We start from the raw sequence: 26,170 nt of genomic DNA on the forward strand, positions 1-26,170 counted from the left end.
TAATGAGTAATGTAATTAATTACTTCTGTAGGCTAGTAATTTAGTAATGTAATGAATTACTTTCAGGCAGTAATTTCGAGAAAATTACTCATTACTTTTGAAATTACTTTTGTCCTAAATTAGCAAATTGGTTTGCAAGCCTTGAAAAAGAAGAGAAAAATTATTTTGTACGGTGAAATGTTGCGAAAGAGCATCAGAGGAAATATTCGACGGCCACCTGAGCTCAAAGCCTTGTACGAAGAGCTGGACAGACGCACAAAAGAGGGCTGGAAAGGGGAACGAGAAAAGCTTGCGTGCAGACATCGCTGAACTCCAGGCACGACAGATTCACGGCGTCTCGTCATCACAACGATACTATACTTCGTTCATCCCTAAGCTGACAGTGCTGTTGGAGCTGAAAGCTAGCCAGGACCAATCAAACACCTTCTGTTAATCACGTGTCTCGTCCCTTTCTCTGCGCGTGGGTATGAACGGGAGTGTGGTTACGTGGCGGACGATAGACGTGTGACTGCCCCAACAAACACGTAGCTTCCACCGTTCATCCCTAAGCTGACAGTGCGTCAGCTTAGGGATGAACGACTCATAGGCTACAAGGCGACGGGCACATCACCTAAGAGGACAGGACAGACAGATCCCCAACCTTGTACTTTCGTCAAGCAAGGTCAAACCGTAAGCTTCAACCATTGTGAACAACAAAAAAAAAAACGGAATAAATAGTTAGTTCCAAATGTCTTGTCAAAGCCCCAGAACGTTTCGTGCGTCCTCGAGCAAAGCAGGTGCCGCTCGCGGTATGCCTCGCTTAGAGTTCCTGTATATGCTACCTACGGTAGCAGAGTTGCGCATTCAGCCTCGGCGCGTGGCCGTAGCGCCGGCTTTCCCGCAAGAGCTGGATGCTTTGCTCCTCACGTGACTAAATTTGGCGAATAGCGGCGCCGCGCGCGCCGCCGCGCATGGAAAACTGGAGAGGAGGAAAAGGAGGCGGAAAGCAGGGAAACATACGCCGGGGCAAGAGAAACGTCGGCGGAGCGACCGTAAAGGTGGCTTTCTTGCACGCCACCGGATGCTTTGCTCCTCACGTGATGGATCTCGGCGAATAGCGGCGTGGCGGCGCGGGGAAAACAAATGCGCAACTCTGGCTCCCGTAGGGAGCCTATACAGGAACTCTAGCCTCGCTGCCTTCCCTCGGAAAGTTTATTCGGGAATAAGCCTACAAGAAGATATTGTCCCCCATTTGTTGGGAAAGTACACAATTTAGAAAGCTCGCGCCATTCGATCCTCAACTAGCGACGCTTCTGCTTAGCAATTATCCGGGCCCTTTCTGTGATAATGCGCAATAGCTTGGACTCTTCGCGTGTTTCGGAAAAATGCTTCTTGAAAGGAATGACCGAGAATAGGTCAATTATACTCGGCGACAACTTTTCTTTGCCATGCAGTGGAGAGTACAGGAACACGTTCCCTCTCTCATTTTGAGCGCTGAATAAAGCTATGCGCGGGCTCTCCTCCTCTCCACTGCACTGCCAAGAAAAGGTATCGCCGAGTATAGTGCTCTCGAGAGAATAGAATTAGATTGCGTCCGGGGGAGGCGAAAGGGAAACGTTTCACATGACGACTCCTTGTAAGAACGAGCTGCCATTTCCCGACTTAACAAACTGACACGGACTACAACTTCTAAACAAGGAAGACGGAAACATATCACCCTTTTAGTAAGAACCTTCGCCGTTGAACGAACAGCGAAACCGGCGAGTCGACTGTCTTTCTGAGTCAAATCTAAAGAAGCTATTCATCATGTTTAACACTTATGTCGTGTGGGCCAGCAAAACGACTGTTCAGTATGGTTCACTTTGAAGCACATAAGGTTGTTGCGGTGTAAACAGGAAGATCTGAGTTTTGGTACATATAGACCAACTCAGCTCTTCGACGTCACATAACTGCGGTGGCGCTGCTGTCGGCACCGCGCAAGCGCAGCACCTCGCTTCTCCCAGATCTGGTTCCTGCACACGCGCTGTGTGGGGAAACGAGGGCTTGTTTTGTAAACACTGTGTTGGTGTATACGGTAAATAAAATGAGCGCGAATTACTGCCTCAAGGTATTCAAAAGTAATGTCAAAGTAATTTCATTACTTTTGGAAAGTAATTGTAACGTAATGTCATTACCTTTAGTCTGTGGTAATTTGTAATGTAATTTAATTACATTTTTGCAGTTTTCAGAAAATTAATTAGTAATATAATTTAATTACTTTTTGAAAGTAATTTTGCCATCTCTGCACGGGACAAGGTCCCGAGAATACGGGAGGTGGAGAAACAGCGTCATGGCCCTTTTTGCTAAACAAATTGTTGCACTGGCAGGGCAGTGTGTGCTGGGGCATTGTTGTGATGGGACCATCATTACCCCTTTCCTCACATCGGGGCGTTTCTGCCTTACTGAGTTTCGCAAGCGTCGCAAAATTCCCAGGTAAAACACCTGATTAATAGTTTCACCAGGAGGAACAAGCTCAGAATGAACAGTGCCCAAATTGTTCAATGGTTTCATTAGTTGAGGAGGTTGAGGGTCGCCCTGAACGAGGGTAGTCGTCGATCAATAATTCACGGGCCGCGGGAGGCCTGAGATAAGCGGTCATCTTGCACGCTGACTATATGCCATTCACCCCTAAGCTGAGACTACGGTGGAAGCTGCATTCTCGTTGGACTAGTCATGCACCTCTCTTTTGCCACTTGATTACGCTCCCGCTAATACCCACGCGCAGAGAACCGGGTCAGATGATGAAAGGGAGGCGGCTGATCGGTCCTACGGGCACGTAGTTCCCACTGCACTCTCAGCTTAGGGGTGACCAAAGTATAGGGCATCATGTCTCAATGCAATACAATTTCGTAAATTCTAAAACCGGGTACAGCAGAACGACTGGCCAAAGAAAGAGATCAGACGGTTTGAAATTAAGGCCACGTCTTGCAGGGTAGAGGGGTAAACTGAACGATCACGAGCGTTGGAACACTGTGAAGAACCTCCGGGGCTTAATTACTGATCTGAAAGAACTGAAAAAAAAAACGCAAGTGTTGGAACACTGCAATGAACCTCAGAAGCTTATATACTGCCCTAAAAAAAACTGAACGAGCACGAGCGCAAGAACGTCGTGAAAAAGCGCAGGGGCTCTTTTTCTACCCTGGAAAGAGTTAAACAGTCGAAAGAACGAGATGGGCCGACAGTCTCGGCGACTATGTTGGTGGTTCGACGATCAGGCTGCTACTTGGCGGCTGGAGACATTCAAGAAGGGCCGGTAGAGCGGCCGGGCTATGGGGTGCCCTGACGAGAGACAAGGCAGAGGTGATAGAATTTTAGGCTTAGGTTTAAACATGATGTTTAAACAGTTAAACATCATGTTTAACAATTACCAACTGGCCCAAATCACCACCCTACTTCAGTATCATCATGTTTAACTGTTACGAACTGGCCCAAATCACCACCCTACTTCAGTATCATGTTTAGCTGTTTCCAACTGGCCCAAATCACCACCCTACTTTAGGTTTATGTTTAATGAATCATAGAGCAGAATATCAAAACTGAAGAACACGAAGTGTGAAAGAGGCGCGAGTTCGGGCTCGAGCTGGCGCTTATAACGGCACAAATAGCGCCCGTGACTACGCAACAATCTAGTAAAAGCCAATTACTACACTGCCACTGAACTGGAACCCGCTACTGAATTGGAAAGTTCACGCGCTACGTACGTACAGCAGGGAGATCACAACAACGACGGGTGCAGCCCAGAAATTCAACCAAACTCCGAGATTAAGGCAAACAGTACGGGCGACACAGTCGCATATCTCTGAGTATGTTTACCCTCTCGATCCTCGGTCTCATTGCAGTGGTTCAGTACGATCAAATATACAACTAATTTTTTTTTTTAATAAGCTGCACAATAAGATATGGCAAAACTAATATCCTTACCTCATTTCGGCAAACACTCACGTCAAACCAAGCGCACGGTCGTTCGTTGTTATCGTGTTCAGCCAGTTGAGCTGTCTGCAATGGATGTCAAGAAGCAGTGTTGTTTACCGGCGCTGACGAAATTTTTATTCCACCGATTTCGCGAATTGCACAACAGATGTGATCTTGGCAGATCTTGAAGGATGAGGAAAGCTAAAGAATGTTATTTTATAGTATTTTTGTAATTATCTAAGTTACTAATATCAGTTACGACTGCCTGCACGTGAATACCGGATTCGCAAGTGACCACCTCACGTCGTAACCTGCAGAAAAGTGGTCATTACACAGGGGTTTGTGGTCGTCACTTCACCCAACGGCTAGTCACTCGCCCTTTGGGTAGGTAGACAAAGCCTCCAAAACGCCATTTTGACTACCCAGGGTGGTCATTTTTTCTTAGAGTGTTCGACCTAAAACTTGTCTGCGTATTTTGGATCCCCGGACATGATGAGTGATAACTATAGTGATGGTGCTCATTGTGATGTACGACCGTTTTTTCTAGTGTAACTAACATGAAGCAATCACTGGGATGGTGGTCGTTGAATCTTTGGCGAAAAACTTCGTTTCAAATTTTTATACATTTACCATGAAGCTACTGGTATTAAGAGCTCAGCATACCTCTTAAAACCAAATTATGTTTCCAAGCGGAATGATCATATGCACAAGGTATGCCAATACTGTACCAGGGCGGAGCTTTGCAAAAATTCGTTTTTGGTTAGGACGGTCAAAAACTGGAACGCCTTAGAAGAGTGTATAGTCTGTGCTCCAAATGCTGAAACTTTCTTTTTATTATTCTTCGCGCCCTGCAATGATGCCTTGCGGGCGCTGCCGAAGTTTTTCTAATAAAGAATAAAAAAAGCAGTAGAAAGCTCTGTAGGAGGGGTTCCCACCCAGAGCTCTCTACTCGTCATAATTGCTATTTTTCTCCTCTCCACTTGCCTCCTCTCCGCGTTCGTTCCGCTAAAGTGGAAAGTGTGGAGGGCTTTTGGGGAAGCGCTTATCTGCGTTTCTGAACCTGCAACAGTAAAGTGTATGTGACATCCCTGCTACCGTGTCGAGTGATATAGAATTAGGGGCTAATCTCAAGAATGACCGCAAAGGTATACCTATTTTTCAAAGGAACTATTTGTTGTTGTTTTTTTTGACAGCTTCCACGACGTGCTTCAGCACTTATTTCTATTCATTTCTCATCTGACTGATTCAACTGTTTGTAAATTGCAGATGGGAGCAGTAGACCTATAGTACCAGTCCAGGGGGACGAAATGCCGCATGCGGTGCCTCTGGCATGCTAGGCCACAAGACCTCCTGCCACATGGCGACAATAGGGAAAATGTCAGTGAATTCCAGCCTCCCTACCAACTGCTCAACGTAGCCGGGGCTCCCCTCTTGACTTTTGACCCTTCTGACTTAAACGCCGCTGCTCCGGCTCACATTGCCGCCCATGTACATTCGATTCCCACATTCAATTCCTTCCTCGTGAAAATCGAGGAGACGTGTTTATGATGTATGTTTGAGGACAGAGGACATACTGACTTTCTGAAGACAGAAAATGTTCCCATCGTGCTGTGGTTCCTTCACAATACAATGGTTTAGAACTTTGTGATCTCTTGGACGCATCCCTTTCAAGTTTCAGCAAAAATATTCATAGGTCCTTCGACGGCGGTTGTGGAAACCATTGCAGGCATGCCTCAGGCACCGGCCCCAGAGCAGTTGCTCGATAATTCTGAGGGTAAAAGCGCTAAAAACAACGGACAAGTAAAAGAAACGAACAACACACAGCGCTGTGTGTCGTTCGTTTCTTTTACTTGTCCGTTGTTCTTAGCGCTTTTACCCTCGGAAATATGGATCACCATCTAGCCCAAGTGCATAACCCTTCTACAGTAGCTCGAACTTTGTGTCAAGTTCACTTCGAAAACTTTTAAGCGGGGTCTCAAGCGTCTCAAGCACCGACTCCTTGAAACGCCTGTGTGTATACTTTAAAGACTTAGGAAATACGAGGGGTGTTCAATCGCTTATCTACCTGAGTATGAAAGAAAGTAGCAATCGTGTTAAACAATTCAGGTCATGTTGTGACATGTCTCAAGGTCGCTCTTGCACATTTACTTTAAGTGCAAGTCGAACATTGCAGGAGGCAAGATGTCAGGAGAGACGAAGAAAATGCTGGATTTTGAGCAACTCTCAGTGATAAAATTTATCACAAAAGAAGCGAAAAAGCCAAAGGAGATTCATGAATGCATGACTGCTGTTTATCATGAGGCTACACCATCACCTTACAAAGTAAATTTTTGGAGCAAGCAGATTAAGGGGGGTATAGAGTCCATTGAAGATGAGCCTCACACTGGACGGCCTGTGGAAACAACTTCCATCGAAATTTGCAAAAAACAATATCGAGTATTTAATTTTGTCTGACAGACGAATGAAGGTCTCTTGAATAACTGAATTGGAATCTGAGCAGGTTCAGTTTGGAAAAAAAGTCTTGAAAATTTGGGCATGTAAGAAGTTAGTGCAAGGTGGGTTCCAAGGATGCTCACGCCATATCAGAAGGCAACGATGCTCCAGTGCTGTCAGGTGAACTTGGAGATGCTCCGTGAAGACCACCTGGATGTTTCATCGTTTGGTGACTGAAAATAAGACTTGAGATTATCACAGACATCCCGAGTCCAAAATGGAGTCACTGCGGTGAAACCACAAGTCATTCCCCACCGGAAAAGTGAGAGAGAGAAATCTCCAGGCGAAGTTATGGCAACTGTCTTGTGGGATGTTGAAGGACTTTTGCTTCTACGTTCATGCCATGCAAGACAACCATAACCGTAAAACGTTACGCTAACACAGTAGTCGCTTTGCGGAGGCAATCAGGGAGAAAAGACGAAATTCGCAGCAAGCATGCGCCTTCTTCACGACAGTGCGTCGGTTCACATGTCTCGTCAATCACAGGCTGTCATCCGAGATTGTATGTTCCAACAGCTGAATCATTCACCCTACAGTTTTAAAGAAATTTTATATTAGACAGTGGTTTTCAACTGATGAAGACGTTAAAGCAACCCCTCGTTTGATGGTCAAGCAGAAGATTGTTTCTTCAAAGAATCCAAAATAATTGCAGGAAAAGTGCATGGAGTGTACTTATTAGGGGACTATATTCAAAAATAAAACAAAAATTGTTTGTAAACTCCACTCTTTCTTGCTTAGACATATAAGTTATTTAACGCACCTCGTTTAAGAGATTGATACGTTTCTTGCGCATTATCAATTAATAACAGCGGTTATTCATAGATTTGTTGAACATAGTGTCTGTAAGGAAAATGATCATTTCCTTACACATTGATTTATGCGTGAAGAGTTATTCATAAATAAATGTAACCATTCGAAGAAAAAAAAGGCGGGTTCTGTGTTTCTGTGGTGCTTTGCCCCACACTACGCTGGTGCAAGGATGCGCTCCAATAGAAAACCAAGGCCTGGAAACGCGTCCAAATATAGTGTGTGTGTGTGTATTTTTTTAACGCTGTAAAACATTACACGTACTGTGCATACCTTATATATCTCTGAGTTGAGTCAATTTAGTAGCTTTCAACGTGATGTTTTAACTAAAACAATGCCTTTAAATTTACTAATTAAAATTAATTACTCAGAAACAATTAGCAAACCAATTATCACGGACATTATTAATTTTGTTTAATTAATTAATTAATTAACTTAATTAATTTAGCACAGAGCAATTACTACATCAACTTTTGAATACGTAGTTTTTCGCAGAAATGATTTGGCCGGCGCTTCGTGAAACACGGTTTATGCTGGTGCGTTCGGGAAGTCTGTCAGCATTTCTTTTCGCTTGATTCAATCATCGTTTTGGAGAAAACTGTCCCCATACATGAAACCTCAATCAAATATTAAAAAAAATGTCCGAAAATCGGGTATCTCCCAATGTTGTTACATTGCAAAGTGAAACCATGTGCGTGGGTCGGGTCCGAAAAATGTCCGAAAAAAAAATTGCGCCTCGAGGGTCCCAGTATGAAAGAGCTCCGTGAACTTCCTTCCGTCTACCTTCAATTAGAATATGTACAGAGCGCGACACTGTTAGCGCGAACAAGCGATCGCCGGTTTTTTATGTTTTTCTCTTTGAAACCAAAAGATGTCATTCAAGTTATTATTGGTACGGAAAGAGCTCATTTAGTTCTATAATTTAAGCGATGAAATTTCGTGCTCGCTAATACTGTTTAGAAGTAAAATGCGAAAATGCGCCAATGTCGTGTTCGCGCTAACAGTGTCGCGATGTGTACTTCAATGATATCGCCAGCGACAACAGTTCGGCCCTCTTAGGCAAGAGGGTTGAGAGGCTGAGAAGCTGCTCTTAACACTAGCTTGCTATGAGAGGGAAACTTTATGACATCTCCATTTTCGTGCTGGAAAAAAAAGGGAAAGTGAACGACTCCAAGGTCGTAGGCCCTTCTTGTTTGCCTTCTACTCTTAGTCTGAGCTGCCCTGAACGGAAATAGATTAGCATGACTTTATACTTACGAAGAGCCAGTCAGTCTTTGGTTATACGGTGGGCCCCGACAGTTAGTGGCTCGGGGCTGCCCGCACCTTAATCTCGCCTACCAGTACTAAGCATGATATTTAACATGCTCACGTCATACTCACTGTCTCGTCGCAGGCTTAATTTCTTGCAAGTCTATGCATGAGTCCTCACCGTCGAATTGTGAGGTCGATAATTGCAACTTGGCATGCAGGCCCTCGTTTTCTTATTTCTGCGTAACGTCTCCGGCATATGCATGAAATCACAGAAAGTAATTTTACATCTTTCTTTCATTTTGTTGTTGGTCTTTCCTCGTTTCAATATGAATCCTAACGAAGTCCACCTTCGCCACTGCGCACTTCTTTTAACCGAAGAGCCAAAAGCATGAGTAGCCAATATAATTTTGTGCGACATAAATAAGAACTCTAAAAAATGCCCGTGCGTCTACTTTCCTGCACAACACTCGGAGAGCCAATCAGCGCAACTTACGGAAGCAGATTAGCGAATGAAGATGCCAAAACATGTTTAGATCCAAAAACGGGGTCTGAGTTGTGACATTAAGCAATGCAAGCGTGACGTTTTGCATTGCTTAATGTCACAACTCAGACTGCGTTTTTTGTTCTAAACATATGTTTCGGCATCGTCACTCGCTAAGCTGCCTCCGTACGTTGCGGTGATTGATTGGCTCTCCGAGTGTTGTGCGGGAAAGTAGACGCACAGGCTTTTTTTAGAGTGAGGCCCTACCCGGTGCACTGATCAGACATTGCCCCTTTGGATTACCACCTGTTCCGCTTAATGCAAAGTGTCTCGTGAGCAGTGCGGAGCACATCACAAATCTCAGCAATGGTCAAGAATGAGCTCATGACTTCGTCTCAAAGCCAGTATCCTTCTACTACCGTGGCACTTACTCGCTTCCCGAACGTTGGCAGATTCTTGGCAAAAACGATGGAGGGTAGCTTAAAAAAACAAAAAATGTTGATGCAACCCAGTTTTATAAGAGGTTGAACATTTCCTACAAGCCTTGCGAACCTTCACAAAGACCTAACTGGTCAAAACGCTTCCTACGCCAAACATGTTCCTTACATTGCGGTGATTGGTTCTTTGAGTTCTCAGCGGGAACGCAAACATATTAGACAGTGGTTTTCAACTCATGAAGACGTTAAAGCAACCGTGTCGCCCTCGTTTGATGGTTAAGCAGAAGTTTGTTTCTTCAAAGAATCCAAAATAATTGCAGGAAAAGTGGATGGAGTGTACTTATCAGGGGACTATGGCCATTTCGTAGGGCGAAACCATGCGTCCTAATAATTTATACAAAAAGAACCAACTGATTTTGTTTTACTTCAGCTTTGCTCTTGCATGTTCGCAGTGTGCTCCGTCGCTTCCCGAATGGGCGCCATTTTCGATTGCGCTTGGCGAAGCTCCGTTCGTGCCCCTCAGATCACTTTATCTAAGCTAACTGCGATGGGTAATTGATAGGGTTCTTTGTATTTCGCCGGTAGTAGACTCGTCGATGTATCGAAGGGGTTCGTAGCAAGGAACAAAAAGCTCTCAAAGTTTGGCTATCATACAGATCCAACTATTCTGGCAATAACGGATACCAAGTATAGTACTTTCCAGTTGACAAGCATCCGGCTGTGCTTTTGCAATAACATCTCCTGTCTCCCGTCCGTCCCAATTTTTTTTTCCTTCTCATTTTTATTTTACGAGTTGAAATCCTGCGCCCGTGCCGTGTCTGCGTCTTTGCTTGAAGCTTCGATCGGACGGCATTCTAGTGTCACCCGAGCCGACATATGCATGAGTGTACTCTGATGGCGGCTGCGGATATTGGACACCCACACAAGTTCTTGGCGTCTTTTTCAAGGCGTTGCTCTTCGTTTCTTTTTTTAAATCTCTTTGGAGACGACAATATTTTCAGCTGTCACGAATTGCTCGCACGTTAAGCCCGACACTATTTGCACTTTTAGTATTTCATACTATTTTCATACAGCATTCAGGACGGTCTGACGTATTATTGTTAGCAGATTTAGCTCTGTTTCTTAAGCCTGCCTTATTTTTCCGGCGACGCGCCATTTTCCGCAATAACAACAAATGGTGCTTAAAAGCACCATCGATCTGGTCACCTGCTGCAACTGAATTTGAGTATGATTATGTTCATTGGCTCAGCGTCAGGATGAGCTGTGATTTTCTAACGTGATTTGGGGTTTCTATATCAGTATTGCCGCCTTCTACGCTTTAAAAAAGCGTCCTGTTTGCCTCTCCCGTTTCGTATTCGTCTTTATTGTGCGCATTCACCACTTTTCAACATGCATAACCAACTCGCCTGCATCGCTACGTTAGTCTAGCGTCCCATCTTTCTTTTTCTTTTTTCTTTTTTTTATATATATATATCTAAGGGAGGCGACGTGACTTAGCGGAAAAGACGGGAAGGAGAGGTACGGTGAGCTACCTTACATCCAAGTGTGCAGCGAAAATTGGCGGCGTGGCTTGGCGGCTGAGATGTGAAACGGAAGAAAGGTGATTAAAGGAACGAGGTTGGAATTTCGAATAGAGGCTCAGGGTGACCAGTGCAGGACGACTCAAAACTGATGTTCTTCGATGTGCTTCACGCAGCAGTCATTCTACGAATGCATGCTGCATGGTACAACGTTCCTTCATATCAAAACCGGCAAGAGCGGCATTTGGCGCTCACAATCTCCGTGTCTGCAGCTCGTACTTTAGTTCCACGTGCTGTCGAGCAGCGGAACCTTAGCACTCTCGGCCACCGATTTCCGCCCCACCTTTGCGGTTGTGGGAAGGTGCCTTGTGTGGACGTTTTCCCTTACGGCCGCTCCTGCAGATATGGCGCTCTTATAGCTCTATGAGTTGTTTGGTTGCCCTTAAATTAATAGCTGTAAAGGCTTGCCTTTTTTTTTTCTTTATAGCACCGCCATCCTATCCTTACCCACGTTAAAATAACCCAGTGGTTCATACAATTTAAAGGTGCAGATTCGCGGCGTGACGATGACATTAATGTAAGTGACGCGCATCTAAATTATCCGCGTTAATCTCGTGACTACGATTTGGCGCTAACAAAGTTAGCTGCAAATCATTATTCAAATCCTTATTTATACCGTTATTCCGTGGCCAGTTAGAGCGTGGAAAGTAATTTGATAACTGGTTTTTAATTTACGTGATACACCAAAACGAATTGACAAAAGAAAAAAAGTCCTTGACGATTTCTTGAAAGTAGTGCAAGCCCTGCGCCTAGCTAGCGGTGCGCGTACGGGCCAGACCGTATACGACATCTCGCTCACTGCAAACAGATACATTAGAGATAGACATCTCTCTATATTTATTATACCGTGTCAAAGGGATCGTTGGCGTTTTGAACGGACCGCATAAATCGGTTTCTTAACGTATTGAGCTAAGATTTTGTACGAGGTGGTCGAAGATGGTACTTTTTGTGTCTCGAAGTTTCAAAGAATAAACTTGACCGAGCAAAAAGTAAAACATTAAGAGACTGGATTTGCTACCTGCGGCGGCTGTCTGCTAACGAAAGGCGTATAATTGGCGCAAAAGTCGACAGATGGCTGTTTAGCTGTTGACACGGTCGAAAAAGCCCTGTCAAAGAATCTTCCTTGTTGGTTTTGCGTTCATCAATGTGTTTCATTTGTCAAATGAAAAAAAAAAAAAAATGCACACACTATACACCGAAAAGCATGCACCGCATTTGATTCAAAAACATCGTCTGCTATTTCATATCGGTTTCTGTTCCCCTTAGAGAGCCTTTATTAAGAGAGCTTCCAGCTGCTCGATGGGGGTCACGTGGTGTATGTGCCGCGTTTGCAATACGAGCTGCGAGGAGGTGACGAAAACGTTGGCCGTCTGCAAACGTTTCCGCCTCTCCGCCTGCTTTCCTCTTCGCCACGCGAAAATGCAGCGCACGCAGGCTCGGGAAGCGTCCGCCATTATAGATGCCAAACGCTCCCCGTGGTTTGAGGCGGGACCTCTCTTCAATCTAGGCTCTCTATATACCCTCGCTCTTACCTGCCTCCATCTGTCAGCTGCTGCGCCAATCAAACGCCTTTTGTTAACAGAGAGACGCTCTAGGTAGAGAAAGCGCAGGTTCTTAATTTGAGTATTTATTCAGGCAAACTCATTCTTTGGAATATGAATTCACAGGATGTGCCATTTTTGGCCACTCTTTACAAAATATGAGCTCAATACATTAAGAAATAGATTTAAGCGGTTACGTCAAAGGGCTGTCTATCTCTTGGACTCACGCGGTATATATAGGCACTTTGTGCTTCTAGCGAGGATTTGATAACGCTCCTAGCCATTTCTCGCGTGCGGATCACTGCGCAAGGGAGACCGTCAAGGCTGCAGGAGTCACTCCATAATTGTACCTAGGAGGTTACTCGTGCTAAAGTATATATATATATATATATATATATATATATATATATATATATTTAGACCCTTATTTAAACATATACGTAGATATAGTATAGATTATAGTTGCTTCTGATTGGCAACGAGGTAGAGGGGCTTAGAGCGATAAACTGGTATCTTTTTCACCAGGCAAAAGTGACCCCCCCCCCCCTTCCCCGGGCTGCCGCCATGTTGGGCAATTTTGGCCACTAAACACGTGACCGTACCGAATCTTGAGGCTTTGACGCAAAACTGAGCCGAGATTTGTATTGCGATCGCTGTAAAAAGCATGACACACTATTTTTTCGTTGCTGTTAGCCCCAGAGATCAGTGTATAGCTGCGATAAAACCCCAAAATACAGCACCACGGCTGACGACATCTAACGGAGCCATTGCGAAGCTGCACGAGTTTTTGTCGTAAAAGCCCATTTTGGACTTAAAACAAACGAAACATAACTTCCCTCGTCGGTACTGTTATTAAAGATGAATAAGCAATGATATGTGCGCGGTACTCTGTTAAAATCTGAACGGTAAATCTATAAGGCCACATGTCTGGTGGTCAAAAATGTGCAACATGGTGGCGGCCAGGTGGGGGTCACTTTCAGCTGCCAATTTATCGCTCTAAGCCCCTCTACCTCGTTGCTAATTGGGCACTTCTCACTCTAGAAACTTTTTCTTTCTTAGGGATTGAAATAAGTGTTGATTCCAGATAAAACCACATTAATGTAAGGTGAAAGCAAAACACGTCGAAAAGTTGACTGTCTATACTCAGCGAGTATAGGTGTCAGTGTGTTCTTGGAATCTTGTATGTAATGCACACACAGCAGAGTTGTTGGGAATATAGGCACCGCTTGGTGGTAACGTAGCTGTTCTAAGAATGTGCGATAAGCAGGCACGTAGCCAGGGGAGGGGGGGCCCGGGCCCCCCCCCCCCCCTCCCTTCCCGAAATCTTCCATTTTGCTGGGACCTCCTCTCCCCCCCCCCCCCCCCCCCCCCCGTCATACAGCATTTTGTCATGGGCGGGCCCCTCGCCCCCCCCGAAACACAATCCTGGCTACGTGCCTGGCGATAAGTATAGCTCACATAAGTTTTTTTACTTTTTTTTTTTTTTGGTTCCCTGTCTGTTGCGGTGTAGACATCTTTGTATTAATTCTTTCACCTGATAAGCTGCACGCAGACACGCGTATGCAGCAGAACCATCAGAAATACACACAGGAAAAGATTACTGCCAACTTCAGCGCAGGGAGCATAATCGTGGCCACATAAATGTTGCGAAATTCTAGAGGCTGCAATTGTATCTAAACAGGAGACATATTCGCGTGCCCTCGATTCGCCAATTGCAGAAATTTAGGGCTCGAGAGCATTAAGTTTGACACTATCTGCCTGTCTTCGGCGATAGGTTTGCTCTTTCGTTCGCTTGGCAGGCTGGGTCAAAGCTGCGTTTAAATATCAGCTAATCACAAATCAGGCTCCATCAATGTCTCATTCACTGGGAACAAGGGTGAGAGTGGTACCGAGATAATTCCGCAGTCGTGGCATCGCCGTTACGGACGTAATGTCCATCCCCAGCCTCGCAAATCTCCAACGAAAGTTGCTTCTCACTCTTCCAAATGTTCAGTCGTGCCAGTAAATCGAGGAACGCGCCACACAGCTGAACATGATTCAATGTTGTCCCTGTTAAGAAACATGATTAAAAAAATGCACTCTACTCCCGGAGCCTGAATGGATTTTTCATTACAAATTTGTTTAATTTCGTAGCTTGAGAATGCTTAAGCAGCATAATTTAAAAACCAAGTATTCATAAATAATTAAGTTGTTACTGGAATAATATCCAGTAAATAAAAATGTTTTTGTTTATTTGTTTGTTGTTGCTGTTGTTGTTGTTTCTGTATTTTTTTGTTGTTTTTTTTTGTATTTTTTGTTGTTGTTTTTTTGTTGTTGTTTTTTGTTTGTTTGTGTGTTGTTGTTTTTTTTTTTTTTTTTTGGGGGGGGGGGGTATGTTGAATTTTATTTAGATCACAAGGGCTACATAAATCAAAAATGGTTTCTATCAAAATCTACCTTTTTACTCTAGTAGCTTTATGTAAACACAACTTGGGGGAGAATTGATTGATTTAATCAAATCTTGATTGATTGATTTACACCTTATTTATTTCATTATCCCTCAATGCTTCAATCAAGTCTTGATTTCTAGATTTCAGTCTTCATTGCATGATCAAATTTAATCAATCGAAATTTAATCATTTGAATATTGATTAAGTCTACTGTTTGATTGATTGATTTGACCTAATTATTTTTTTTTGTTCTGTATGCCTCGCTTGTTTACTCACCATTACGCGAACAGAACTATGCGTGGATTATATCATTATGGGCACGATGACATAAACTAACTGAAAAACCTTATCTTAACTTTTGAGAGTCCCTTTCCCTAACGAAGTTGCAAACGTTTATTTTCTTTTTATTAGATTTTTTGTCCCCACTTTTATTTTATTGTAATGAAATACATGTAATACCTTTTCTAAAAAAAAATAAAAAAAGCTTCTTTTTTTTTTCTTTGTGTTGATTTAAGATGATTTTGTGAATATGACGCACTCAACGTTGAGTTCAACGGACCTGACGACTCAAGCTCCTTACCATTTCCGGCTTTGTTCCAGGCGTCGGAGATTCTTTGAAGGCAGTATAGTGCTGACATCTCTTCGACGCTGGCGTTACTAGAGTGGCGGGCGTTTTGAAACGGTTGACCTTCTGGAGCGGTTAGGGTTGCATGTGACGTGCAGTCACAATCGTACTTATTCATAGTGCGCATCTTCTGAGCATTGTTTTGACATATCTTGGTTCCTTTCTGTGTGCTCGTACAGTCTCCAACAACACGAAATTCTCATGAGCTAAGGCAGTTTCTGCGGCGGTGCGGATCACATAGTGGTCCTAGGCACTTTATTTTTATGGCGGGAATAGAACGAAGGTCCATTTATTTTGTAACCCTATAATCGGTGGACCTGGCCAAAGCGAATCCTGCACAGCCGCTTGAAACTGCATCGTCGAATGGGTCTTCCATATTGTTAGAGAGTGTGCATGCATGTTTTTGTTTCTAGTGTCGAGTCATTGGTCTTCTTGACGCACTACAGCCGAACTTGCTGCACCATTAAGCCCGTAATCATCATTGTTGGTTTTCTTTAGGTCCCATTCCATTTCTGCTATATCTTCGGTTCATATACTTATAGACCAACGCGCGGCTTTGGCGTTCCTCCGCTGCGGCGCGAGGTCAGTGCCCACACCAGGCGTGGGCAATGCACGTGCGCAGAAATGAGATTCGCAAGAACCTCCCTCGCTTGTTTTGATAACGTACGATATTTTAGGAGGGAAAGAAACGAAACGCAGTCAACTCAACACCATCTGTACCCGTTTTCACCTCAAGAACCGTAATTAAAAAAAGTCCGGCTCCTCGCGGAGCGTCTCCTATTTCCCCTTTTTATGTGGAGAATTACGATATATGTAGGTGAAGTTTAGATTAGATATGTGTTATCTAATCAAGACGAATACATTTTAAATATCAAAAGTATCGCTTCTTCCTCCGACAATCAAATCTCGTGAGAACTACTTCGCGCCGCGTATGAACAATGCGCAAAGCGTCCTTTTTTTTCTTGGGGTGAAAACGAGTGTTTGATTCACATTACGTCACAGTGGTTGACCTAGTACGTGCAGCATGACTCGTGATTCGTTCGCACTCTCTTGCTTGCGTTCGTACTTTATTTCCTCTTCGATCTGCTCGTTGCATTCCGGTGTAACTGGCATGGCTGAGAGCGCACTCATCGAGTAGCCGAGCATCCTTCGCGTTGGCTCTCAGCGCGGTCGCATTTCTTGACGCGCCCGGGGCTGGGCTGCCCGTGAGTCGATGCTCGGATCCCTCTGCGTCCGCGCCTCTGACGTGTTTGTGAGCGCCGGGCCGAGATTAAAATGCGTTTTGCTCTCCCTCCTGCCTCGCGCCCGACTGGCAGACCGAAAACAAATCTGGACGACGGGCCAGCGACGGAACCCACCCTCAGCAACGGAAACTAAATTGAAGTGCGGGGACGGACTAGCGCCGTGGATACACGGGACGATTGCGTTTCCATGGCGACGGCAAGGTGGTTGCCAAGCGACCAGTTTTCCGACCTTCTCGTTTCCCTTTCGCGTTCTCACCCCGCCTGCCTTTTTACAAGGAGAAAGTTTGCTCGTTGTTTTCGTTCTTTTGAGAATTTGTTTGACCGCCCGCCACGCATTGAATGACAATCGGCGTCCTTCCCGGGATGAGCTGCGCGGTTTCCCCTCGCAATGCAATTCATCGTGCGCTATGTAATTCCTTGTGCCGGATTCCGCGAGATTTTTTTTATCAACACTTTATCGTACATCAGATCGACGATGTATAATTAGATAAACTATTAGCATGCGTTGTTGTCGTTGTTGTTTTTCGGCCACAATATGATTTCAGGTTCGCGCCTTGAAGCCTACTTCACAATGGCGGCTCGAGCTACCCGATGTCTATATCAAAGCCGCAGTAACGACCCGCTAAAACTCCCGCTGACGTTTATTCGTACCGAAGATCGACCGCCTATTTAATACTAATAAATTGAGCTATAGGTTGGGGAGTGCTTGCGTAGTATATGTAATACTGAGTTTCAGTATTGCAATACGGGCAAACGCAAGCACTCTGCGTTTGTGTTAGCGTGGCGTGTTCCACACTGCACATGCGCGGGAGCCCAAGCTGCGGTCTTGAATTGGCGCATGGCGACGACGCGCATGCGCAGCGTGGAGCACCCAACACTAACGCAAACGAACGGGGCTTGCGTTTGCTCCTATACTCTAAGAAATGCCTGCGCGTCTACTTACTCGCAAAACGCTCGAAGAGCCAACCTCTGCAATCTACGAGATCAGCTCAGCGAATTATGCGGCGGAACATCTGTTTAGACTTCAAAATGAAGTCTGCGCTGTGGCATTACGCAATGCAAGCATGACCCTTTGCGTTGCGTAATGCAACAGCGCAGACTTAATTTTTAGGTTTAAACGGATGTTCCCCCTCATAATTCGCTGAGCTGATGCCGTAGATGGCAGAGGTTGGCTCTTTGAGTATTTTACGGGTAAGTAGACGCGCAGGCATTTGTTAGAGTGTATTCGCGATACTAAAACTCTCTACTATCGGCTCCTCTATGGACGCAATCGCCCATTTTTGCTTCAGCCTTTGGAATGACTCAATACTTGGGAATTGTATCGTACCGTCAGTGGTACCAATTCCTCTAGAAAATTGTCCAAGACCTTCCAGAAAGGTTGATCGATAATTAATGTTATATTATTCATAATTGTGACTATCGTTCTAGTGTGTCGATCAGTGATGCCGAACTCTGATAAGCATATAATCATCCCCAGGTATTTGGGGTATTTGCTAAGCTACGTTACGCTTTGAACAATTTGCTTTGCTACTACTCCATTCTATATCATATACAGCTATTCGTGTGCCAAACGTTTATGATATGATGACGTGAAAACTAAATGTTCCTCAATCACATAAACGTTTTGATGTATTGCATCTGCGGATAGTATCTAAGTTAATCTAAGCGTACAGTTTATTCTTGAGTATAAAAAACTCGTTATAATTGTATAAATTAAATAGACTCCCTCCCGAGTATTATGGCAAATTCTGTAGTGTCTAAGATGTGTGTGACATCTGTAGAAAAATATATTTCGGAGGTACCTCGCGAAATTTTTTTAGAAACAGCAAAATTCAAACGAGCACAATTTAAAAATACTGCAAAATAAAAGATTTGCCTTCGACTGCAGTAAACCAGAAGAATCGATAATGTGCTAGGTATATTTTGTTTTTTTCTCCAAATTATTTTATTGGGTTCCTGGGACCAATTTGTCAAATAAGGTGGATTCGTTCTTGTTTAAATGTTTACAAGCATTTCCAAATAAGGTGAATTCGTTCTTGTTTAGATGTTTACAAGTATGTTTACATCAATAAACTACAAAAGAAAAACACGTGTTTTATATTACGATAATCTAAAATTACATTTAAAAAAAGGAAAGTTTTCAAAAGATTTTCCTAATTATTAATGTTATTTATTGTAAGGCATATGAGCAATGCGGTGAATAAACGATTTTTGAAAGGATGATTGTCTTGTGAACTTATCGTTCACATGTCAAAAGTAATATTTAGCCACTTACTAAATGTTTACATTAAATTAATTATCCCAATCGTCCTACGCACAAGCAGCAAAAAAAAAAGAAATCGGTAGAAGAGCGTATTGGAATATTCGACTTCATATCACATTCCTCAAAGAGGGCTCGAGACAAAAATTTTGCAATAGCACCGGCTTGTAGTCGGCGGCCTTAAATTTTATATTTCGCGCCAGTTGAGATCTTGGTCCATCTCAAAACATCCCCGGACAAGGCGCGGGTGCCCAAATTCGAAATCATGAACGAGTGCCCGAAAACAGTCGAACCATGTCCACTTCGAGACAAGTTTTTTCAAAGATGGCTCATTTTAGAAGATTCGCCACAGCAGCAGCTTGTAGTCCAAACCCCTCAATTTTGTATTTCATCACAAGTTAAGTCCCCGGCCGACATCAAATTGTTCCTGGAGTGGATGAGGCGCGGATGCACGAATTTTAAAAGATGAACGAATGCGTCAACCATCCCCAATTTGAGGCCTATTTTTTTTAAGGGTTTATTTTGAATTAGTTGCCATATTACCAGAATGTGCTCGAGGTCATTGAATTTTATACTCCGCCAAAATTTCGAAAGATGACCGAGTGCGCCAAAACGGCCGAGCCATACCCACCTAAGGGACCGTTTTTCTCGGGAAGAACTCATTGTGAAGTATTCGCCGTAGTACCAAGATGTGCTGGAGGGTTCTACATTTTAAAGTCCGCCTTTATTGGGTTATTCTGTAGTCCTCAAAAAGTTTCCTGTTGAGGCGCGGGGTGCCCAAATTTCAAAAGATGAACGAATGCGTCAAAACGGCCAAATGGCCAACCCCATTGAGACGATGCTACTCGATATATGCGTTTATTTTTGATGATTTGGCGTGATGGACCCGGATGATAAAATTATCATCCGCGTTTTCGCAACGTCAGCCTTGCGCCTGTTCGGCACGAGTGGTAACTTTAGCGCACCACCGCGTTTTCCATTGGCTGGGATTCTTTTGTAAAATGTACTGATTTAGTGGTTTTCGCTGACGCTCAGCAAGTTTCTGACTTGAACAATATGTTTATGTTTACTAATTAAAATTACTCAACTTATCATGACGATTATCTCCCTATAGAATGTCCCCCAGGCCGTATAACTTACGTGATTGTACTGCATTGGGGTAGCCTTGACGGATATTTAGAAAGGATGAGAACAGTCTAAAATGAACACCCTGTATACATGATATAAATGTAAGAAATGTAATATTGTAGTACATTTGCACGTGGTTTCAATGCCGCATAAACGATACTTTCTATAGCTCGTTTCCGACGCCATCAGCTTGTAGCCGACGCTACGAGCTGATGGCACCAATCAAGCAGCGTCAGAAGCGTTAGTTACTGGGCCTTTTCGTGTTTATGACTGGTTCAGCGATGATAGAGCACGTACAGAAGCATGACGAACGCCATGATGGTGCGCTGTTAATGTTGTGTGATTGGTCGCATCAGCTCGTAGCGTCGGCTGCGTCTGAACTCGTAGGGTAAACGAAGTATAGGCGATATTGCCGCGTGCGTGGCGGAGCTGGCAGCGCATGCGGCTGTCACAGTCACACAGAGGAATGTGGTTCGAATCCCGCTCGGCCCAGATCCTTATGTTAAAATTTCTGTGCTCCTCTATACTTCGTTTCAGCTTCGGTCCGAGCGCGGCCGATGTTATTGAAATTGAAAGTTTATTGGGATTTTCACGGGCCAAGCCCGGGGAGGTAGTGGCAAAAGGCCTTTCTGCTTGACTGGGCCTCTACCCCCCACAGTTTACAGAAGTGCAAAAGGTGGCACAGTATACAGCATTGTAGCATTCTTTTCTGCCTAAATATACATGCCTGTGTACGTAAAATACATTTCATGCAACACATTAAACAAAAATTTCATTTCACACAACAAAATAAAGAAAGAATACTCAGGAGTTTCAGTATTCACATGTCCAGTGGTGGACCCAAGGTAACAAAAAACAAAAACAAAACATTTCTACAACGCGTAACAGATGTCTTTGTCTATAAGAATTTGTTTAATCTCTTTCTTGTATTTATGAAATGACTGTACAAAATCAGTGTAATCTTTCATGGTGTTTAGTAATGCAGGAATCTGATAATCAATTTTCTGTTTTCCATAGTTTGTACGAACCTTAGGAGTTCTACGTTTACTATTTCTCGATAGATAAAGTTGTGAAGCAGATTCATCTACTCGGTAGAGTTTTTTTGTTTGTTTTTTGTGTATTGTCTGCATAAGTTTGAAATAGTAGATTTGATTTGCTTTGAGCATGTTATGCTTAGTAAAATAAGGGCTGCTATGAAATTCGCGAATATTGCCACGGTAATTTTCCAAAATTCGCAGCACCTTTTTTTTTTTAAGTACGATTAGTTTATCATAGTTTGTGGACGTGGTTGTTCCCCATACCATAATTCCATAAGAGAGCCTTGAGTAAAACAGGGAGTAATATAAGTTTTTGGTAAGCCAATTGGGTATTAAGTTTGCTATTTTATACATGCATCCGACCACTCTTGATAATTCCCCCCCTTAACTTATTAATGTGAGATGTCCAGGTCAGTTCTTCATTGAACCAGACTCCAAGAAACTTTTGTTCTTCTACTTGAGCTATTGGGAGGCCATTGAATTGTAAATGTATTTGGTTATTGTCACGTTTGTTTATCGGTCTAAATATTATATATTTTGTTTTTTCTGCATTAAGTTTGAGTTCGTTTTCTTCCAACCATTTTGATAGTTTCACGAGGTAATCATTAGCGTGTTGTTGTAAGGATGCCTTTGTGTTGCTACTGAAGAAAACATTTGTATCGTCAGCATACATTACGAGATGAGCAGAATTGGGGATATCGGTTATGTCGTTTATATACACGAGGAAGAGTAGCGGGCCTAATATAGAGCCTTGTGGTACGTCATGTTTGATTTGCTGTTTGATGAGCCGAAGGGCCAATCAAACAGCGCAAAAAGCGGCGTGTCATGGCGTGCTCTCTGCGCTTGATAGGACTAGCCGGCGAAGGAGCACGCACAGAGAGACAGCGAATACCGGCTGGTCCTATCAACCGCAGAGAGCACGCCATGACGTTGTGCCTTTTTCGTTGTTTGATTGGCCCTTCGGCTCAAAACATCGGCCGCGCTCAGACCGAAGCTGAAACGAAGTATAGGAAATTCCGGCTCATTCGCGGCTGTCGTCGAGTGTTCTTGTTCAAAACATTCCTGAACGTGCCGCGTGTATGAAAGCAGCGATAACGCGCAGTTTTGAGTCATATCAAATTCATATGCTCTTTTTATTGGTGACAACATTGCGCCTGGTGGAAAGTGGATATAAATCAACCCGTAAAAAATTGTGTACCTGAAATACATAAGCTGGCAATCCGTCCTTAGTTAGGTCCTGTACGGAATCAACCACTCAACCACTAAAATTCACAGGGTCTCTTATGTTATCCCTAAGACAACTTGAAGGCGAAAGCCCAAGCACCGATGTAAACGTGATAGCGAACCTCCGAAGACAGCGCTCTCTCTGACGACGCAATTTTGGCGCCGTTTTATTGGCTCACTCGGGTCGTGGTGTCGGCTGTGGTCCAGGTGATAGCGAACCTCCGAAGACAGCGCGCTCTCTGACGACGCACTTTTGGCGCTGTTTCATTGGTACCTTTAGTTTTGGTACCGTTCGTGTCGCCGACGTGTTTGTTCTCTCTCAAAAACTTTGAAGGTCGACTGAACGATGAGGCATATAAGGCTTTCGCCTTAATAATAGCATACGGTTTATGCCCTATACTCACTCACAACACACTTATCTCTTAAGGTACCTATCTATATCGCACTCCAAGTCAACTGAAAGAACTATAGCGGCGGAACAACGCTTGCACTTTTGGCAAAGCTAATCCTGCCCTCCCCCACATCAATCCCCCACAATCCTGCCCTCCCCCCCCCCCCCCCCCCCCCCTTAAGAACTATAGGAATGCGGGCGATGACTTCTGCGAAATTGTTTAGAAGTTCCGATGTTCTTCCGAGAGAATGATAAAGTTGTCCGTAGTTTGCAGCCACACTGTTCATTATCTCGTCCTTTTTTTTTTTTTTTTTTTTAATCTTCGAAGCTGTTTTTTTTTTTTTCTTTTTTTACTCGGCACACACTCCGCTTTGGCGGAAATGTGCACATGGCGTAAAAGTTAATGGTGAATACGCCACGTAGGGACCGATAAGTGAACTAGAAGCGCCTGTCGGAAACGTCTGGCCATGTCTGTTTTCTCTGGCTTGACGATGTTTTATAATGGGGATGGGACCGTCTCTTTTGGGGAGGTGCGAATGCTACTTAGAATCGAATAGTGCAGTGCCATCCCTATAGCGTCTCGACTGCAAAGAGGCACATCGTGGCTCTCCCTTGCAGTGGTTATGAATGAAGCAGTGCGTGCACCATTAGTTTGTTCGCATGCCCTTACTTCTTGCTCTTCCTTTCTTTCAGGTTTCTGGGACGCGGCTCCATGTTCGTCTTCTCCCGCGCCCAGTTCCTGGGGCTCTTGGGGTTCTCGGAAGACGCTTCGGGTCCGATCTTCTCGTCCCTCCTGGACATCGGCGCCGGGGACGGTAACGTGACGGCCGTTCTGGCGCCCTATTTCCGCCGCGTGGACGTGACCGAAGTCTCGCCGCCGATGCGACGCATCCTCCAGCGCCGGGGCTACCGCGTCCTCGACGCCGTCAGCCTGACGTCGGAGAGCAACTGCACCTCCTCGGCTCCGGCCGGTTACGACGTCGTCTGCTGCCTGAACGTGCTGGACCGCTGCGACGCGCCCCTGGCTCTGCTTCGCTCGCTGAGGTCCAAGTTGGCCACACCGTCGGGCAAACTAGTGGTTGCCGTCGTCGTGCCCTTGTCACAGTACGTCGAGTCCGGGCAGTCCGGCACCGTACCGGCCGAGACCCTCGGCGTGTCCGGGACGACGCTGGAGGAGCAGGTGGAGTCTCTGTGTCGTGACGTCATGGAGCCCGCCGGCTTCGCCCTCGAGTCGTGGACGCGCTTGCCGTACCTCTGCGAGGGCGACCTGGAGCAGGCCTACTACTGGCTCGACGACGTGGTCATGGTTCTCAGAGCTGCCGGAGACACGCCGTCATCCTGACATCGTCCTGAAAAGGCGGCGCAAGACGACGTTTTTTTTGTTTTTGTTTTTTTTTTTTTCTTATGGAAAGCAAGAGCCCAGAGCAGAAACCCGTGACGTCACGAGATACTTGTAAAGCAACGTTAGCTGAACGTCACAATGACTAGTTGTACCTATTTTGCTTTAGACTTGGCGTACCACCTGTCGTGACGGCTTCAGCCTGAAGGCGGTGTTCCGAAGATCTTTTGTGGAAAATGTCGTCACGAGCCCATATATCGTTGCTTGGGTTTTTTCAACGGGGAAATGACGACGGGCGCGGTAGGGTTAGGAAGAACTCGACGCTTGAAATTAGAACGCGAAAAATTCCTCGAATACAGCTCTTTTCTTTTTTTTTTCTTTTTTTTTTTTTTACAGCCCATAATGAGTTTTGCAAGTGAACATTTTCTTGGGGTTGTCTCTGCTGTTGTCTATCGTTTTTATTGTGATTCTGCATATTTACGTGAGATAGTTTATATTGTGAATATCAGGTAATTAACACAGTTGAAATAAATTTTGTGCGAAGTTTCGGCATTGATTACAGGATTTAGGATCATATGTACGATGATCGGACGGACATCACTGATCACTGACCGTTTTTGTTTCCTAATTTCCAGCAGCACTCTATTATAATTGGTCTTCTTATTTGTCACGTGTAATATAAAACACGCAATTTAGGATTTAGGCTGATAATCAGATCAAGATGTTTTGCATTTCTACCTCTGGAGTCCTTTTTCTTTTTTTTTTTTTTCTACGCCGCCCCAAAAAGGTATTTCGATTTGGACGAATTTTTCATACTCTTTTATGATATTAAAGTTATGTATGTTCATATACTTATGGCGTATCTAGACGTTCTGAAACATTGTTAAAGGCCCAAGGAATTAAAGCGGTACTAAAATTGTTCTTTAGGTCACCTTTCGTGGCGAAAACTCAATCTGCATGCCTTAGACATGCATCCTATAAAACTCAAAATTACAATCATGCATGTTTTGTTTTTTTATTATTAAAAACCCGACCAAACATCGCGACACGTCCTTTTTTCTGAGATATACGTCTGAAAAGAGACATGTCACTATGTTTCGTTGCATTTTTAATAGCAAAAAAAACACGTTAAATCGCGTTTTTTTTTTCTTCTTTTTTTTAACGTTTAGGGTGTTTAAATATAATTATTGCAATAGAATTACGGAATACACTTTCGTCCCCCATTAACTCGTAGGCGCGTCATCGCCATCAGGGAAAAAGCTTTTGAGTGTCCTTACAAACGTGGATGTGAGAAATAAAAAGTCCCAACTGAGTTCGCTACATTTATGGGTGCTGTCTTCTATGTGCTCCTTGGTATAGAATTTTCAGAATGATGACGAGGTTCCGACTGCTGATGAAGACACTGCATTCTGGTAAAGTAGCGTCAAGCTTCCCGTATAGTCGCCATTTTTGTCCAATGAATGAGCAGTTTCTGTTTTACCTCTCTGTTCCTGGTGAGCCAATTCAAAATCGCGGTGTCAGGTCGCTTTCTGAAGACATTTCTTGCCGCATCGGGGTTTTCGTTATCCACACTCCAGCGAAAAGCGTAACTCTTTGCACCGCCACCACATGCGGCATCGGTGCTTGGCGGCAAATTAAAACTCAGTTTCCTGTCTTGAAATACGCAGGAATATCGATATTATTCTAAGAGATCTGTGCTGATAATTCTTGATAAGTTGATCGCATACCCAGCGCCAAAGACGCTTATATTGTCGAGAAACGCTTTCAGTACGATGACGCGCTCGATAGCGGTCTTAGCGCCGCTGGTTCAGAGCTTTTGAAGCTTCGAAGTTTGGAAAAAGCCGAAATAGCGATTGCCATTGCAACAAAGACTTATCAGCCAATCGTATTGCGAGGTTTTAGTCGTCTGTATGTTAGTATCTGTTTGTGTCCTGCTAGCGGGGAGGGACGCCAATGCGCCACTTTCCCAATAT

At 44.2% G+C, this 26,170-nt stretch overlaps 1 protein-coding gene across 1 annotated transcript in view; it reads left to right on the forward strand.

Moving 5' to 3' along the window:
- The window catches only part of LOC120849614 (protein-L-histidine N-pros-methyltransferase), a 237,961-nt gene extending 212,442 nt beyond the window's left edge, over positions 1-25,519 (forward strand). The window contains exon 4 of the mRNA XM_042287528.1: positions 23,552-25,519. Coding sequence (XP_042143462.1) covers positions 23,552-24,200 — 649 coding nt within the window. The 3' untranslated portion in view covers positions 24,201-25,519. The remainder of the gene's footprint in view (positions 1-23,551) is intronic.
- Positions 25,520-26,170: the final 651 nt, after the last annotated feature.

The sequence above is a fragment of the Ixodes scapularis genome, unplaced genomic scaffold (genome assembly GCF_016920785.2).
Source record: "Ixodes scapularis isolate PalLabHiFi unplaced genomic scaffold, ASM1692078v2 PGA_scaffold9__187_contigs__length_104089568, whole genome shotgun sequence".
NCBI lineage: Eukaryota > Metazoa > Arthropoda > Arachnida > Ixodida > Ixodidae > Ixodes > Ixodes scapularis.